Source organism: Crocodylus porosus, unplaced genomic scaffold (assembly GCF_001723895.1).
Source record: "Crocodylus porosus isolate Cpor-Errol unplaced genomic scaffold, CroPor_comp1, whole genome shotgun sequence".
NCBI classification, from domain to species: domain Eukaryota; kingdom Metazoa; phylum Chordata; order Crocodylia; family Crocodylidae; genus Crocodylus; species Crocodylus porosus.
This window is the reverse complement of record NW_017728927.1, coordinates 16,286,061-16,305,219: the sequence shown is the minus strand read 5'-3', so window position 1 is coordinate 16,305,219 and position 19,159 is coordinate 16,286,061. Positions and strand designations below refer to the sequence as shown.

The 19,159-nt window shown below is 39.4% G+C and overlaps 1 protein-coding gene across 3 annotated transcripts in view; it reads left to right on the top strand.

Annotated features, from left to right (window-relative positions):
* Positions 1–19,159, top strand: part of TRRAP (transformation/transcription domain associated protein) — a 136,461-nt gene that overhangs the window by 11,183 nt on the left and 106,119 nt on the right. For all 3 annotated transcript variants that reach the window (XM_019542095.1, XM_019542096.1, XM_019542097.1), the window contains exons 9-20: positions 1,255–1,332; positions 1,528–1,616; positions 2,959–3,055; positions 3,490–3,628; positions 5,823–5,901; positions 7,293–7,527; positions 11,927–12,254; positions 12,350–12,447; positions 12,960–13,154; positions 13,743–13,934; positions 16,017–16,182; positions 17,656–17,912. In XM_019542095.1, coding sequence (XP_019397640.1) covers positions 1,255–1,332; positions 1,528–1,616; positions 2,959–3,055; positions 3,490–3,628; positions 5,823–5,901; positions 7,293–7,527; positions 11,927–12,254; positions 12,350–12,447; positions 12,960–13,154; positions 13,743–13,934; positions 16,017–16,182; positions 17,656–17,912 — 1,953 coding nt within the window. The remainder of the gene's footprint in view (positions 1–1,254; positions 1,333–1,527; positions 1,617–2,958; positions 3,056–3,489; positions 3,629–5,822; positions 5,902–7,292; positions 7,528–11,926; positions 12,255–12,349; positions 12,448–12,959; positions 13,155–13,742; positions 13,935–16,016; positions 16,183–17,655; positions 17,913–19,159) is intronic.

Here is a 19,159-nt window from a genome sequence, read left to right as displayed (position 1 = left end):
TAGAGCGCAACCCCTCCCCCCTTTTTCCCCACCCTGTCCTTTCTGTACAATCTATAGCCCTCGATATGTACCGCCCAGTCATGGGATGAATCCCACCAGGTTTCCGTCAGCCCCACTAAGTCATAGGCATTTAGTGCAACCAGGAGCGCTAGTTCATCCTGCTTGTTCAAAGGAAGCGTTGATGTCTCCATTTCACGGGGCACAAAGCACGTGAATGAGTTGCCCACGGTCACACAGTGTAGCAGAGCCAGGGATCGAACCCCAGCCCTTGGGACTCCTCATTTATATTACAAATAAATCTTACTGAAAACTGAACAGATAAGAGCCATGTCCACCACTTGAAACTTACATAAAGGACCAAAGCAAGAAATAGCTATTTATATTGAGTATAAATCTAATAGAAAAAGAGATTCTCTGTTGGCCCATTGGGTAATTTAGGGTCTCATTTAGCTCCTGCTGAAGCTGATGGAAAAGTTTTGGACAGGTTTGATGTAGAATAGGATCCCATGCTTAGAGAGTTGTGGCTCCTTATATAAACTAGGTGGTTTAGTACGCTTTTCATCTGTGCCTTATTCATTTCGGGTCCTTTGCTACCTCTGTTTGTTTTTCCTCAGTTAGGCTTGACATTCTCATTTTCTTGCTTTCTTGCTTGCTTTCTCCTTGTGTCTATAAGCTATGAAGGGTTACTTAGCCCATGATTGGTCCTTCCCAGATTGTTTTCCCTACTTTTTCACTGAAATGCTTACTCCCATCCCTGCACACTCTCAGCAATCACAGATTGCTCTTATGTCTCACAGCCCAGACCTGGTTCTTAATTGCATCCTTCCTGTTTCATGCCTCCTGTGTTTATTTCCTCCACTTGGAAGGTGAGCTGAACTGGTGTGACATGGAAGCTCTGACTTCCATGCACTTGCAAGGCTTTCTGTCCTGTCGCACTATCTCTAACCAGGAAATGGGTCTCAAATTGCATGCCAATAGCAGGATCGTTGCAGAGTTGTATATGGGAAAAATGCATAGCCCACTTTTTCTATTTTTTTTTTTAGGGGTTATTTATCAAAGCTCTATATAAAATGTCCAAATAGTAAACCATTCTTATATCAACATATCTTAGAACATATGTTATTCACCTAAATGTCACGTTTATTCTTGTGAATGGCAGGTTTTAATAGAGATTGTTTTTCAAAACTTCTAGCACTTCCTCTGAAAGTATACTGTATTTTAAGTATTTTCCTTTTTTTTCTCTCTCTTGTCCAGCACTCTATAATTCCCAGAGGCTCTCTGTCTTTGAAGGTGCTGGCTGAACTCCCCATTATTGTTGTTCTAATGTATCAGGTTAGTATTGTGTTTACTGTTAACACTTTAACTGTCCAGATACCCTAAGCAAGGTGTAGAAATGAAGATATTTAGTTAAAACTTGTGACAAAAGCCACTGTAATTCTTATTTATTCAAATTTATTTATTTTTGATTGCTGTAAGAAATATGAGCTCAAATGTGAGATTTTTTTCCCCCCAACTTTATTATTTCAGCTGTATAAACTGAACATTCATAATGTAGTGGCTGAATTTGTGCCCTTGATCATGAACACAATTATAATACAAGTATCTGCACAGGCAAGGTAAGATTTTTCTTAAAAAAATAATTTGACTCTAATAGAAGGTTTGATATTGGGGATCGGTCTGAGTTTGGCTTATACTCTGTACTTCTTTTTGCTGTCTTGAAATTAGTCTCTCAATAGCTAACTCTCTTGAATTGTATAAAACCTAAAAATGAATAAAATTAATCTAAGAGCATGGCCCTTGGTTGGATACAAGCAACCAAATTTTCCTTTTCGTTGCTTGTACCACAAAAAGAATTTTTGCTACTTTTGATTTCAAATCGGACACAATATCATTAGCATAGCTCAGGAGAATCATTGGGAAATGAAACATTTCCATTCCAGGTTACCAGCTAGCCTGTGATGTAGAGCAGTAGTTCCCTATTGACTCCAAATTTCCATCTAGTGGTTGCTTATCTGTTCATTATTATTTTTAATGGGCATTTGCCATCACAAAAATCGCTGTTGTCATGGATGGTGTTTGGACCCCTTGTTTGCAGAGTTAGTTTGGGTTTTTTAAATTTGTAAACATGCCACAAATTGCTTTTCCTTCCTGGCCTTGTATATGGGTAGAGGGATAAGATTTTGTAGCACTTGTATCAAAGACAGCTTGCCTGATACCAACCAGTACCACTGGCTGTATTAGCAGGAAGAAGATGTTTTTCCTTATCTTCCCTAATTGTTTAGAGGGACATTTTGTTTGAACCTTTAAAAAAATATATATATAAAAAATATTGTTTCATCTGAAGAAGAGTAGAAGTAGCCCTGCAGGAAGAAGGGGTACAGAGTCAGGTTATCAAGCTGGGTTTCTGCATAATGCTGGGCATTAAAAGTATTAAAACATTTTTAAAAAATCACTGGTCACTTTTTAATAAGATAAAAACATCAAATGTGTATGAAGCTACTGCAGGATTTCTGCTGCAGTGGGGGCCAACATTTTTGGCAGGCTTGCCCCAACATAGCTTAGCATCCTCCCTGATTGCAGTGTGGATCCCCTTCCTTTGCTTGATTTGCTGCTATGCTTTTTGCTTCCTGCCCTATTTGCTACTGTGTAACACAATGGTTGCCCATGCTAGTTGTGGCACAGGTGCTGCAGGTTGGCCATCCCTGTCATAGTGCATGCAGGGGTCTGCATATTTAATGTTTCTGCTTGTTGCCTGAGAGGTTGAGACTTGAATGGGCAAGGAGCTTGAGCCATTAAGAATGGGGCTTCCCAGGCAGCATTTATCCTCCTGCAAGGCAAAGGGGGAAAGGTTTGACTACCTAAGTGGGCCACAGGCTGACAGCTCTCATGAGCTCTAAACTCACTATAAAGAAGGAGAAGGATGAAATCATTGGTAACCCTTATTCAATTCAATTTCAGGCAACATAAACTTTACAATAAGGAGTTGTACGCTGACTTTATCGCTGCTCAGATTAAAACATTGTCATTCTTGGCTTACATTATAAGAATTTACCAGGTAGGTTGTGTTAAAGATCTTGTCACTGTTTTATAAAATAAGTTCTGTTATAGGGCAGCACCCAGAGAATAAGTAGGAAAGGTTCATCTGGGGCTAGGAATCGGAGAGATTTGTGTACCAGTTTGGAATTAGAAGTTTATTTGGAGTTATATATTTTGTCAGAGTTTAAAAAGTAAACTTAAATCCAAGTCTGTAGACCAAACATTTCCGCCACAGAACACTTGTCTGCTCAGTGTAATTGTTTTATACATGAAAAATTTAAGCAAGAAAATTTTAGTCCAGTCTCTGTAACCCTAGAATCATATGCCAGATCTTAAATCTGAAAGGGGAAAATCGGTGAGTTTCCATCAGATGCAACACTCTATGTTACTATATAAATATACAGAAAATTTAAAAATGATGTGCAGTACAAATATAATGCATTTACTTTGCAGGATTTGGTGGCTAAGTACTCTCAGCAAATGGTAAAAGGAATGCTGCAGTTATTGTCTAATTGTCCAGCAGAAACGGCACATCTCCGAAAGGAACTTTTAATAGCTGCTAAGCACATTCTAACCACTGACTTGAGGAGTCGTATGTATTTTAAAAATGTTTTTAGAATGAGCCTAAAAATTGTAGCTGTCTCAATTTGGCACTTCCTTTTTGTTTTCTTTTTTAAACCATTCACTGTTATTGATTCTTGCCCAGTTATTTAGCTTGGGCTATTTTGTATTCTCTGTTCTTCAGGTGGTGAAGTTACTGAGAAAATGATGAATGTAGTGTCGTGTTTCTCTCCCCCTCCCTTAATATCTTCCTTTTGTCCCAGGCTAGAAAACTGTACTGTCATAGAGTGCGATTTAGAATAAAACAGACGTTTTTGGCAGAACTTTCCATTTTTAAAACCTGTGCACTGCCTATTTATTATTGGTGATAAGCACTTTATAGTAGGACCTATTATTGTACACATGTATGTGCTTAGGAAAATAAGCATATGATTAATCTGGTATCCCTGTTTTCATGGTGACTGTTTTCAGTCTGGGGAAGATTGGTCTTCTGGCTGGATTGCTCTGTTTGAGAGTAACTTGCTTCTCATAGTTTAAGTTGTTAGTTTTCATCTTTGCTGTATGGGTTCCTTTCTTCTGCCCCCACCACACTCTTTGCTGTTGTCCATAGGGGTGACCCACTTGTTGTGATACCAATTAACTGACCAAAAATAGGATACATGCATTCACTTTCTGTGTGCAAGTCTCAGGCTAAGGTTTTAAATGCGACTAAAAGCTGTTTTAATTCTGTTTTAAAATCAAAGTGCAATTTACAGACCATACATATTTAATTATTTTTTATCTCTGATGCTTCCCATTTTTAAAATAAAAACAGCTTTGTCATTTTGCAAGACTAAAACGATAAAACTTAGATTCAATTTTCTGAGTTCTAAGACCCTAATTTTGTCTTGCACCTCTATTAAAGCTTTAAGTGAAGTGTGTTTTAATGTTTAATAACCATTAGTGAATCTTGTTAGTGTACACCCTGTATACTTCACCTTAACTTTTGTAACTGCACATTTTAATGTAACAGAAAGCAGGAAAAGGAAAAAAAAACCCATGAAGATTGTATTGGACATGGAGTTTATATACTGGCTGCTTTCTGTGCCTGCCTTGAACAATAGGACTTGATTTTCTTCTCCTTGCTTAGCTCCATCTTTTATGACAATTGCATCTCTTGAGCAAGTGTGCTATTGTCAGACCTGTTTACATCTCCATCCTGTTTCTTTCTGGGCTCAGATCGTCAGTTTGCTTCACTCTCCAACTAAACTCTTCTCTTTCCACATCAGTCACCACCACCATGGTATTGTATTCCTCCTATACAGTAGTGAATCAGCTGTTTTTGAACTCTTTATCTTATTTGTCTCCTGTGATAAAGTAGATAGTTTTACTGATTTGTAAAGACCTCAGGAATTGGGACACTCCAAATGTGTTAATTATTATTGCATCTCTTTACTCTGTATCTTCCTTAGATTTAAGCTCTCCTGCAACAGTTCAAGCAACTTGTCTTTCCTCCCCCTGTAGGCATGAGCACACATCTATGGCCAATTAAAACAGACTCTGTTGGCTCCCTGATCATCCAAGAATCAGTTCAAAATTGCCACCCTTAGCTTCAAGTATTCTTCATGCCTTCCTAACTAATAGACATTTTCTTGCTCTTCCCACTTGACCCTTTGATTAGCAGTGGACTTCTCACTGTGTTTTTACATATATGGGACACTTAAGTGAACCAGCCATCTTAATGGTTTTATTTCTTCTTGACCATTACTGTGTTGCCTTTGTCTTCGTTCCTAGACTTTGTCCAAACGTTAATTGTTCATCTTGGCCTGTCATACCTCAAAATAGACTGAGATGCATGATACATAAGTAGTTTGTGAGAGAGAGGGTTGAAAAATTAAGGTTGTACTGTGTAGTAACACCCTTGAATGCCACTCGTTCATTTAACAGGGCCTGATTTTTTTTATTTTTTTATTTTTTTTTTTTAATTTAGAATTGTTTATTATAAGCAGATGCCTTTCTGTTGACAACTGTAACTTTTTTCATTGTATCAATTTTATTGCTTGGAATACATGCTAAAATATGCTGTTTAAAGTAGAAACTGACTGCAGCATTTATAGTCAAGTAAATGCTGTTTAATAGACTACACGTATTTATGGTGTATGTATATTAGCTAAATGATGCAATACTTAATTGTTTTTGGTTTTACTTATCTTTCTGGTGACATCTATACTTTTTTTGCATTATAGAATTTATTCCATGCATGGACAAACTATTCGACGAATCTATACTAATTGGCTCTGGATACACTGCTCGAGAGACACTGAGGTATAACAAAACTGGAGCATCTGTGCACGCCAGTATTGTGTGGTTTTTTTTAAATGGTGTTTAGCAGAGTCTGTAATGAATGCATTTATGATTGTGTGGTCTCTGAGCATAAGTGTATGAGTGGAGAGTGAAATGAAAGACGTGGGGGAAAAACTCTATTTCCTTGACTTGCAGAGCTTTTCAAACACACTTACTGTGGGGAAGAAGGAATATTAGGGGGTCTAGATTTTTTTTTCTGGTTTCAGCAAAATTTACACTTCCATTCATTTGAACAAAAAACCCTAAATAAACCAGTTGCATCACATTCCTGAAATGACGGGTAGCGGCAAAGTGAAAAATTTGCATTAATTTTAAGTTGGTAACTCAGTGTGCACCTGAAAATTATAAATACATTTTTAAAGAGAATTTTATGTGTTATGATCTTAGTTCAGAGATTTTCCTACCTTTTTTTAAGCACAAATGATGGCACTGAGTTTTGGTCTTGGTAGGTAAGCAAGAGGAATTAATTTTCATGTATTCATCTGGTTGATGTTAGTATTATGAAACAAATAGTCTGTCAGTGATTTAAACACTTAAGTTTCCAAATTATTTCTGAAGTAAATCAGATTTTTTTTTAAAGTTTTATTTTTGTTTTTTTATTTAGGGTTTTATGTGTTTAAGTTTCTTTGTAGGTTAGCATGCTGGGGTGTCATACTGTTGTGTAAGTCTCCTGTTTTGGCTGGAAAGAGGGAGGTAGTTGGGTTAGCATCAGATGAAGTGAACTGTTGTTGATGAACTTTAATGCATTTCTGTTTGCATCTCTACCCTGTGTTCTGTATGTAGCAAGATGCACACAGGTGTTATTGCCAGACAAATTACTATTTTTTTTTTTAAAACATAGTTGAATAAAACCTCTGTTTTTTTTTGTTAAAATACAAACTCACATTTGAAAATCTATAACCTTTTTTTGCTGGGGAAAAAACCCACAAATGTTATAGCACAACAGATGCAGCTGTTGTGCTCTTAAATTGTTCTTGTGGGCATATGGTATGCAGAATAAACATGTTTATGTGTATAAACTTTTTTAAATTTGGGAATTACAAAAGATTCATGTAAGTGTGCATTTGAAGAACATGCCTGTTGGTAACTAGGTAGTAAAGAGGAGAAATAGAACTTGGGGAAGGAATATTAGGTGTAAATAAGTTCTTTATACTCTTCTCCTATGTGTAAAATGTATATGAAGTTTATACCTTTGTATATGTACGGGTGGGTTAAAACAGTTTTAAGTGCGACTATTCACTTGTGATTAGAATTTTAATACCTTTTTAAAATAGCTTTTTATAGATATAATATCAGAATAATGGCAGATTATAGCTATATAATCCATATGATATTTGCTTTTTTTATTTTAGACCTCTTGCATACAGTACTCTCGCAGACCTGGTACATCATGTCCGTCAACACTTACCACTGAATGATCTCTCCCTTGCTGTCCAGCTGTTTGCCAAGAACATAGATGATGAATCATTACCTAGCAGTATCCAGACAATGTCTTGCAAGCTTCTGCTGAACCTGGTAGACTGTATCCGTTCCAAAAGCGAACAGGAAAATGGCAATGGCAGAGACATTCTCATGCGGATGTTAGAGGTATTAATTTGCCTGAACAGTTTCATGTGGAATGTAGATAAACATTATCCCCCAAATCTCTTCATCTTGTCAAGTGCATATTAGTAGGCTCTTTTTCCTACTTCCTGAGAATAGGGTTCATATAGGAATAGCCAGACTGAATGATATGATCTACTCTTGATCTTTTGCCTCTAGTAGTGGCTAGTTCCAAATACTTCAGTGGAAGACATTTAAACTCCCTTACATACCTTGTGCAGTATCTTAAGTTGGAGAGGAATTGTTTTGCAACACGGGCCTATGTTCAGCAAATCTTCCAAAGCAGGGCTGTCCAGCTTCTAAGGGACCCAGGGCCACATGGTGCACAGCTGTCTGGGCCCCCCAACCATGCAGGGTGTGGCCCTTCCAGCCCTGCAGGCCACCTGGACCCCCCTCCTGGCAGCAGCAGGAACACTGGTGAGAATTGTGGCCAGGCAGGAGCCCCCAGGCTGTAACTTAACCCCTTGGGGGCCACAAGTTGGACAACCTCTTTTGGAGTATAGGAATTGAATTCCCATTCAGTTGGTGAGGGTGGGGGCACAGTAAGAGAGGGTCTTTGCGTACTCTTAAACAAAAATCTGGGTGTATCTACTTTTCCCCCTCTGCCTAAACACCATCCTTTTAATTCCCTTATAACTCCCATCTTTCCTATTGAATAGTTGATGGGTATCCCTAAAGAAAAAGCTATGGTGACCAGTTTACATGCAAAGAGTTCTGATGATTGTGCTGTACTGAGCACCTTTTACCTTTTAAGGGCTAAGCATGATTGCTCTACAAGAACTTGTTCACATTAAGTTTTTTTGAGGAAAAAATCTCTCATCACTGTACCAGTGCCAGTATGCTTTAACATTAGCTGCAGCCATAGTGCTAAAATAAAGTTCTCCATATGGACCTGCTCTGAGTTCTGTGATGCATTTTAGCACAACAGTTGGAGACTTTTACAAAGCTGTGGCTTGAGGACCAACAGCAGCCAGTGGGGTGTGTTTGGGTGAGGGTCTGGGGGGCTGCCACTAATGGTCATATCTATCAGGGTCCAGGGGCCCTGAATTCTGCTGGCAGACCATGCTCCCTCCCCTGCTAGTTTCAGTATCCAGTAGCCTGCTGGTGGGCCAGATGGAACAGTTTCATGGGTCGTATGTTTGACACCCTTGACTTACGTGCATAGCCTGAACCGTGCCTGGTAGAGTTTAGATCTGGCTGCCTCTGTATTTAGGCATCACTACTTCTGAGCTAACAAGAGGTACTATACCACTTAGGCTTGGCTAGGTTTAGACCACAGCTGGCTTTAATTTAGGGATGGTAAGGCATTGTATTCTCACCCTAAATGTAAATGTCTGACTTTTTAAGTAAGAAAAAAGAAAAAAACCGTAAATGTTAGATCAGGGGATGGGCAATTATTTTGGCTGGAGGGCCGCTTAATGAGTTTTGATGAGCTGTCTCGTAGGTTGCAAGGGTAGCCCTGCCCCTTGACAGGTGGCCCACCCTCTGGTCACCATCTTGGGACCAGAAGTCCAGCCCCCTAACTCCTGATTGTTGCTACCAGAAGTCTCACCCCTTGCCCTCAGACGTACTCTTTTAGGAAGGGGGTTTGTCATCTTGGAACCAGAAAAAAACCAAGAAATTATATACTAAAAATTAAACATTGACAATAACATATTTTAATTTTATTAAAAAAATATATTATTGTTCTGATTTTTGTGTATTTGCATCGCATGTATAGAGGTGATTGCATAATACTTCAAAATGAAGTCTTGCTCTTCTATATTGTGGGGGGATGTGGGTGAGTTTGAGGTTTGTAGAGGGCTGTGGGCATGTGAGTATGGGGGTTTGTGGGGTGTGTGGAGGGGGACGGATGACTGGGGGGTGTGTGGTGGGGTGTGTGCATATAGCACTGGCTCCCCCCAGGGGGGAGTGTGTGTGTGTGTGTGTGTGTGTGTGGTGCGGGGGAGGGAGGATAAGTGCAGGGAGGGGTGTGGGGTTTGTGGGGTGTGTGATTGTGTGTAGGGGAGGGTGTCATTTTGTGGCTTGTAGGGGAGGATTTGTGGGTATGGTGGGGTGGGCATGGGAACCCCTCTGAGCTCCCAGTACTCCTCTCCCCTCCCCCCCCCGCAAAAGCCCAGAGCCCATGTGCCCTGCAGTGCCTCCCTGCCACTGCCAACAGTGTGCAGCCCCAGCTCTGTCCCATGCCCACTCTGGACTTACCCCAGTGGGAGCAGATCAGCCAGAACCCATGGGCACAGCCCTGACTCCAGCCTGCCCCATACATGCTCTGCACCGCCTGCCCATGGCGTGGTGGCTTTCTAGGTAGCCCAGGCAGTGACAGCTCCTGCTTGTCCCAGCCCCGTGGTACTAGTGGGGACCCAAACACACAGCCCTGACCTGGCCTGCCTCGCACCTGCTCCAGACTCGCCTGCACTGAGCAGCGTTGGCAGCTGGGCAGAAACAGTTGCTCAGTGTGGGTGGAAAAGTGGCCCCTTCCTTTTGCCGCTGTTGGGTCCTTCCTGCTGCAACTGCCCTGTGTCTCTGCCGCCATCACTGCTGCCTTCAGTTTGCCCAGTGGTGCAGTGATGGTAGTGCAGAGCAGCTGCAGGGCAGCCCGGTGTGGGCTCTTGGCAGCTGCAGCAGGAAGAGCCTGGCAGCGGTGAGGGAGTGGCTGCTTTTCCTTGATGCTGAGCAACAGTTTCCGTCCAGCTGCTGCTGCTGGTCAGCGCAGGTGATTCCAGAGCAGGTGTGGGATGGGCTGGGTTGGGGCTGTGCGCTTGGATCCCCACTGGTTCTGTGGGGCTGGGACCACAGGTGGAGGCAACTGGAAGGAGCTGCCGCTGCCTGTGCTGCCTAGAAAGGTAATCCAGCTGCAGAACCACCCCAACCCCACTGCATGCCTAGGTGGTGGCAGGACGCGCAATGGCTGGACGGTGCCTGGACCAGACAGGGACGTGTTTTCCCCACCCTTGGACTAGACAATATTGTGCACTGTAGTGAGTTGGCAGTAGTTATACTATATTCAGTATTTTGAAATCGGGATTGGTTTTCAAAATAAGAAGCATCAGTCCTTTTTATTTTCCTATATATGCCTTTGTATTTTCTGCTTGAAATTGCATACTGTGGCATGGTTCCAGTTCTTTATGATTTTTCTATTTATCAAATTGGAATTTAACATTTATAATAATAGTTCGTACATTTATATGAAGTAATATAAAAACATGAAGGGTGAAAATACAATGCTTTACCATCCCTAAATTAAAGCCAGCTGTAGTTTAAAAAGATTCTAAAGTTTATATGAAAGAATATTAGGACTATGAAGCAAAGAAGTATAGAATTGTATATACTGGTTGTGTGAACAAAAACAGTTATAATGTTGCTGAGTTCTGCAAGTGTTACTTTAGGGTATTGAACATGGCTGTTTTGAGTTGGTTTTTTTTTTGTTGATTTGTGGGGGTACATCTGGAAATTTTGTATCTGCCTCAAGCTATGGATTTAGTTTCCATTTTAGGTGTCCTTTGAACTGACAAATTCTCATTTTTAATATTTAATATTAAAGCAGGTTTATAGACCCATAGACTATGAGGTTTGGAAGGGACCTCAGGTGGTCATCCTATTTCCTGCTCAAAGCAGGACCAGCCCCACCTATATCATTCCAGCTAAGGCTTTGTCTAGCCAGGTCTTAAATACCTCCAAGGATGGAGAGTCCCCCACCTCTCTGGGTAACCTGTTCCAGCATTTTACTACTTCCCCAGTGAGAAAATCCTTCCTAATATCTAACCTAAACTTCCCTTGCTGCAACTTGAGACTATTGCTCCTTGTTCAGTCATCTGTCACCACTGAGAATGGTCTAGCTCCATCCACCCTTCAGGTAGCTGAAGGCTATTAAATTCTCCCTTAGTTGTCTTCTCCAGACTAAATAAGCCCTGTTCCATCAGTCTCTCCAAGTCCTGTGCTGCAGCCCCCTAACCATTTTTGTTGCCCTTCCCGGACTCTTTCCCACTTTGTTCACATCATTTCTATATTGTTATAGTACAAGATATATTAATTATGGTTAAATATAGGTTGTTAGTTTTATTAGCATTATGAGCATTGCTTCTCTGAGGCATGAATCTGTAGTTCTCTGATTTTGGACAGATTTGAAGTAGTAGTCATAATGAGATCAAATCTCAGTTGGGGGAGCTTCATTAGTTTTCAGCAAGTACTTTTTATACTGGCTTAAAGTAAGTTGAATAATTTGTCACAGAGTCTTAGAAGAAAATTTTAACCATCTGTTGGGTCTTATTTTTTATTCACGTTGACCCAGCTGGTCTGATGTATAGTTTTAGAAATTCAGTCATGATTGTATTTTTTTTTTTTTTTTTTCCCCTTCCTCCCTCCCCACTTCTTTTCTTGTGTTCAGGTGTTTGTTCTGAAATTTCATACCATAGCACGGTACCAGCTTTCTGTTATTTTTAAGAAGTGCAAGCCTCAGTCTGAACTTGGTGCAGCTGAAGCTGCTCTACCTGGAGTACCAGCTGCAGCAAACGCAGCTCCCGTTCCTGTCCCATCTCCTGCCCCGGCCACTCCTGTGGCCCCAGCACCAGTACCTGTGTTTGAGAAGCAAGGAGAGAAAGAGAAAGAAGATAAGCAGACATTTCAGGTCACGGACTGTCGAAGCTTGGTAAAAACTCTAGTCTGTGGTGTCAAGACAATTACGTGGGGCATAACGTCGTGTAAAGCACCTGGCGGTAATACAGCGTTAATTACATATATATTTAGTTTTACATTTGCTTATCTAATAAAGGTGAAAGTTGCTTATTCTACTCTGCTTTTTTTTTTATAGAAGCGCAGTTCATCCCCAACAAACAGTTGCAGCCTAAGGAGACGCAGATCTATATAAAACTTGTAAAATATGCAATGCAGGCTTTGGATATTTATCAGGTCTGTAGCATGACTAGGGCAGTATCATTATGGTGCTTCTGTGTGTGTAAGTTCTGTGCACTGTATATTCACTGGAATATGCTTTCTATCCATGGAAAAAAAAATCCTGCAGACTTTTGTATTACAGGCAACATTTTGGTGGAATTCAATTTGTATCTACTCAGGAATTTCATGAACAGAAATGCTTACAAAGTGCTTTAGGGTTTGCAAGAATCAAATCTAGTATATAAACAAACAGTCTAGAGCCCAGTGGCCTAACTAGGATGGGCCAAATAGGGCAGTTGCCCCGGGTGCCAACTTTGGGGGAGGAGGAGGTACAGCTGCTGCTGAAAGCCTTGCTATCACAATCAGTGCAGGAACCAGAAGTCACTGGGGCGGTCCCTGTGCCCTGGGCACATTCATCCCTTTGCTGCTGGTATTAGCTTGTCTTGTTCATGAAGGCTAGTGCTTAAAAATCTATAAATCTAAATAAAGAGTGTTAGTTACTTAGTACATTTTCTTTTCTGATTTAGGTACAAATAGCAGGAAATGGTCAGACATATATCCGAGTTGCAAATTGTCAGACAGTCAGGATGAAAGAAGAAAAAGAAGTCTTGGAGCATTTTGCTGGTGTTTTCACAATGATGAATCCTTTAACATTTAAAGAGATCTTTCAAACTACCGTTCCCTATATGGTGGAAAGAATTTCAAAAAACTATGCTCTTCAGGTATTATGGTTTAATTTTACAACAGTGAGACATGCATTTTACTGAACTCTGGAGGATAACTTGTTAAAAAATAGTTCCTAACATTTGAAATTCACTTTCAAAGTATTTCTTCACTTGGTAGGGTCCGTAAGAGTCTATAAAAGAAAAGTTGTGAGAAGGTAGATTTTTTTTTTTTTTTTATTCTACTATAATTGCTATCAAGAGAGAAGCCTTATTTAAGCAATTCATGTTAATGCTGGAAGTATTAATGGAGTGTATTAAATAAAAATGGTAGATTTTGATTTGTCCAGAAGACCATTAACTAGAGGTCTTATTTATTACTGTTTGGATATAAATTTTTCTAAACTTTATCACAATGTTTTTTAAAACTATTTTAAAGAAATATTAAAGTTTACACCAAACTAAATACTTGATTTATAGGAAAGTTATATGATTTCTTTTTTTACCTTTTTAAAGATGACCTAAAATGAGTTGCTGATAGTTGAAGAGAAGTGATTTTTTGTTTTTATTTATTTATTTTCAAATTCAGTTATTCTTATGTTCCTTTCATAGCTTAATTGTAATTCTGTCTTCTGTTTCTTTTGACAGATTGTTGCCAATTCTTTTTTGGCAAACCCTACCACTTCTGCCCTCTTTGCTACAATTCTGGTGGAGTATCTTTTAGATCGGCTGCCAGAAATGGGCTCTAATGTGGAGTTGTCCAATCTTTATCTTAAGCTGCTCAAACTAGTTTTTGGCTCTGTTTCACTGTTTGCAGCTGAAAACGAACAAATGCTAAAGGTAAAGTTCATTTTGCCTAAGAGAGACTACTCAAATTCATGTGCAGTATATTTTTGGTGGGGGGAAATATTGTGCTCCATGACCATTTTAACATTTCAAAAGTGATATTTTAAAAAAGCTCTATTAATGTTATGGGTTTACCATGCAAAAAGCAGATAGAATAGCCTACTTATAAGAAACATTTTTCATGACTGACTGCCTAGTACTTGGAACTGTGAAGTGAAGTGGAAAATTCTAAGTCTGAATGATTGAGTGTATAGGTGTCCTGCTTTGGACTCCATAATGTTGAGTGACTTTCTTGTCAGATGCCGTGTATCTTAATGCATTTTTTCCCCCTTTTATTGCTGTAGCCACTGAGCATGTCTCTAACTTAAAGTTTGACTCACTTTTCACCCTTTGACAGTAAAGCTTCACTAGCATGTTTCATGTTTATTTGTATCTATCATTATGATATAAATTCAGTGAGAGGGCAAGTTAATCAGAAACCTGAATTAGTGTGTGAACCCATTTGAGGAAAAAAATCTATTCTTCCAATAACAAGGTATTGTTTAATCGTTAAAATATTTTTTTAGAAATGTGGGTGCTGTGTTTTAAAGCACAGAAGGAAAGTCTCTTCTTGAATATAATGGTATCTTCTGGATGTATAGGCAAAAGGAGACAGGCAATTTTATAATGAAGTGCTATTCATTCATCCTTTCTCTCTCTCATTCCCTGTCTCCATGAAGGAATGGAAATCCAACATCAACAAATCTTACATATTGGTAGATACTTAATTTGGATGGGGGATTCACTATAGAAGGGTTAGTTCAATATCTGTGGGATGATGTGAGATTCCCAATGAACTACTAATTTAATCTCTTTTTTTGGACATATTATATATAGCCTGTTTAAAAAAAAAATCCTCTTCTGTTATAAATATCTTAGATTGTTATATACTGCAAATCCAGTTTACATGGTGTGATTTACTGTCTTCACAGTTCCAAGCTTCCGTTATATTTTTTTTTGTTTCAGCAATTGATGATGTGGCCTTGAGCAGACAATTTTAGTTGAAAGATTAAAGCTAATCACAGCAATTGTGTAGCCATGTACAGGGGATTTCAGATGTTCATAAAAAACAGTAATTATTTTGATGTTCATTCCTGGGATGAGAGAATCCTGGTATTTGCTATCCATTCTTAATAGTTCACACAAGCTGCTAATGTCCTGTGCTCTTTGAAGACTGTTACCAGAATCTTTCATAGTTTCATAATTGTTAGTTGCTGAAAGAGGCCTTACAGATCATTGGGTCCAGCCCAATTAGTTGCACTTAGGCAGAAAACTAATTGCACTTGGGCAGGAAAGACTGCTGGGGTCAGATGACCCCAGCAAGATGAGCGTCAAGAGGTTTTTTGAAAATTGCCAGGGGGGAGCCTGTTCCAAACCCTTATCACTTGACTTGTAAAGAAGTTTTTTCCGTATGTCTAGTCTGAAGCGATCATCAGTCGGTTTTTGCCCATTATTTCTTGTCAACTCGTGGGGGACCTTGGTGAATAGATGCTCCCCGAGGCCCTGACGCATGCCCCTTAATCTTCCAATTGTGACTTTTTTCCCCTTTAAAAAAAAAAAAAAGGGGGTACTCTTACCAAAAGTGAATTTTAGTGCTTCTGAAGGAATTACTTGCTCCGGCTGCTGAGTGCTGCACAAATCTCCTCTCCTTGTTTATCTCCAATAGCACTGCTGGTCTGCCCTTGGGCTCTGTTCTTCAGGCTGGCAGTTGTCTAACTTCAGGTTGTTTGTTTGTTTGTTTGTTTTTGTTTTTTAATACTGAGAGCCTAGAATAAGTGAACAGGCTTCTTCCTGCAGTCTGAGTCTTTGGTTTCCATGATCAAGAATGGTAAATTTATTAGCTCTGTTCTTCTTGTCCTATAATGATGATAGTGGTATTTTCATTTAGTGTATGAATGTTGTTCAGCAATATCAGTTATAACTGAGGCATGTTATGATCTCTCAAGTTAGAAGGGAAATAACTGTACCATACTGAACTTCTAACAGTTGTGGTGAGAGATGGATATTTTACTAATCTTGATGCTTTACCCTTTGTAGCCCCATCTGCACAAGATAGTGAACAGCTCTATGGAACTTGCACAGACTGCCAAGGAGCCCTACAATTATTTCCTGTTACTTAGAGCATTGTTCAGGTCCATTGGAGGAGGTAGTCATGATCTCTTGTATCAAGAATTCTTGCCACTGTTACCAAACCTATTGCAAGGTTAGAACAAATACCTGGTTTACTTTTTATTTTTTTGGGGATAGATGATGATATAATGCTTTTAGACTGGTAAAATATTAAGCCTGGCAAATAGCTGCCAGGTTTTGATCCTTAAATGTATTTCAATTTAAAAAATATGAATATAATTTATTTCCTTTTTACTTTTTAGTTGACATGGTCTCCTTCTGCCTATTTCACGGTTCTGTTCTTTGTGCTTTGTGGGTTCCCACTGTGAGTCATGGGGTGTGTCTAAACGTGCAGTTTACTGTGCAGTAGCCCATTTTACCATGCATTAAAGTGTCACATCAAAAACCGTGCTAATACACTAATGTGTAGTAAAAATAGGCTACTGTACATTGATTGTGTCACTAAAAAAGCATGTGTTTTCACTACTGCATGGTACTGCTGAGTAGTAGGGCAGCCTAATGCACATTTATTTAGTACCTCACATTAGAAGTACTAAATTTAATGTGCACTAGCAAAAGTGCGTTAATGAATGTTGAGACCCTGCCCGTGGTGGGATTCCTCCTCATCTGCAAGAACGACTTAGAAGTAAGAGAGTGATGGAAGATACAGCGTGGCAAGACCTATAGCAATGTGGAGAGGCAGAGGGTAGAGAGAGTATATCAGAAAGGAACTGTTTTTTCTGAAATTTAAAAAAGTGTTAGTGACCGTTTTCTCAAGAGGAAATTTAATTTAACAAAATTGGCTTGGCTAAAAGGGTATGAATGACAGAAATGCTTATCAACCAGAGAGGAGAGAGAATTACTGAGATTTAGGGAAGGTTAATTGCAACAAATACAAAAAGAAAACACATTTTCCATCTTTGGCTGTGGCATTTGGCTTCCTTTTTAGTTGATAATCTATAAGTAAACCAACGTGTGTGGCACTGGGAAAAGATATATCCAGAATTAGTAGTTGAACTTAAGGAAAATATGACTCAAATGCCAGAACAAAATGAATTATGGGGGGAGGCGTGTTTTTTTTCTATATAATTGTATTTGTTACTGACTCTTTAAGTTCTTCAAAAAATGTTGGTGTACTTTTTAGTTTCTTTTTATTGGAGCCCAGATGTTTGTTTAAGCCAGATCAGCTTAGTATGTATTTTTAATTTTACTGGATGTACAACTGTTGGGTGATATTTTCCTGTTCCAAGCCTATACCCCAATTGATTTGAAGATCACAATTAGATTACACCAGCGCATTGAAAGGCTGTTTCATTGTGTTTAAATATTTATTACTTGTTTGTATAATTTTTACAAATGCAAACACATAGGAGTAATAGACTTGTTAAGTGACAATAAGCAATTGCAGAAAAGCTAGCTTTAACAAATGGAGTCATGTAAATGGTGACCTTAAGACAATAGGAACTTTAAGAAGTCACAGAATCATAGAAAACAGTTTTGATAATTTTGTTGTTGTCGAAATTCTCTCTCTCTCTCTCAAATTATATACCCTTTTAAAACTTTTCAGGACTGAATATGTTGCAAAGTGGCCTCCACAAACAACACATGAAAGATCTGTTTGTAGAGCTCTGTCTCACTGTACCAGTTCGACTGAGTTCCCTCCTCCCTTACCTGCCAATGTTGATGGATCCCCTAGTGTCTGCTCTAAATGGATCCCAGACCCTAGTAAGCCAAGGTTTGAGAACTCTGGAATTGTGTGTGGACAACTTGCAGCCGGACTTCCTGTATGATCATATTCAGCCAGTGCGAGCAGAGCTGATGCAGGTAAGTGTGCCGTTTCTGCCAAGACCACTAGAGGTCATACATTACTTAAATATCAGTGGTAGTTGTATCACCATCACAACTACATCATCACTCTCTTTACTTGGACCAACTTCATGATTAGAAAAACCTAGACACATTTTCAAATTAAATGCATTTTTCTTCAGTTCCTGATCAAAGACATTGCCCACAAAACTCCTTGCTCGCAAATATTGGTGCATGCTTCCTTTTTGAAGTTTAGGACTAAAGACTTGGAGAGGTCTGTGATACACCTATGAAAAAGGTTGCCTTTTTTTGTTAACTGAATATGCCAGGAGTTCATGTGTTAGTTTAACACTCCAACCAGGAAAAAAGATGATTGTTATAAAAATAACATTTTTACATTATGGTCTCAAATTATAGAGTCCTAAGCTGGAAAGGAAACTGGGGGACGTTTAGCTTAACCCTGATGTCTTGAGGGGGCTATTTGGGATATGGGTGTGCATGTTTGGGTATTTTGTATCTTTTTAGATGGCAGGTTAGTGTGAACATTTTAAATTTTGTTTGCTTCTTAGAAGCATTTTTTTCCTAATAGAAAAATCCTGAATATATTCTGTGCTCCTAACGCACATATTTACTTTACTTACTTTTTAAGACTAGCAGGTATTTAGTTTTATTTAGTGGCACACCAAACTAGATTTATTTCAAGCTTAACTGGTTCTTATTTTCATAAATCATGCTGCCTTTCTAATGTTAGCCATATATTAAATTGGTAACATTAGAGTGATGTAGCCATGATGGTCTAGGGGTTTGACAGCTGCACACAGATGTTTAAAAAAACCCAAAACAAACAAAAACTCCCCTCAACACAAAAATGGCACTTTAAACTTGGCCTGCTCCTATGTCAAGCCCAGCACATGCCCAGGAGAAGCAGTGTGTTGGTTTGACCAGCCTCTACCATGTCTGTAAAGACTGGGTGCTTCAGTGGGGCTTTTTTGGTGCTTTCCTCTAATAGCTGATTAAAGGTGTTGCCACAAAAAATGGTTTCCTCTCTGTGAACGAGTCCGGTTAACGCACTGTCTATTCTCGTCCGGTTACCAACCTCTGGCCGGAAGTGTACCATTCCCAGAGCGGCGTATGCCAGAACCGCCTGCCACGACTTGGATGGTTCCTATGTTCAGTGATTCTTTCTAGCATGCGCCAGTCCAGAAGCGAGACTTTCCTGTTATCTCCGAGGTGTGGTCCTCGAGGGCTCCTTCCTCCCCTGTACC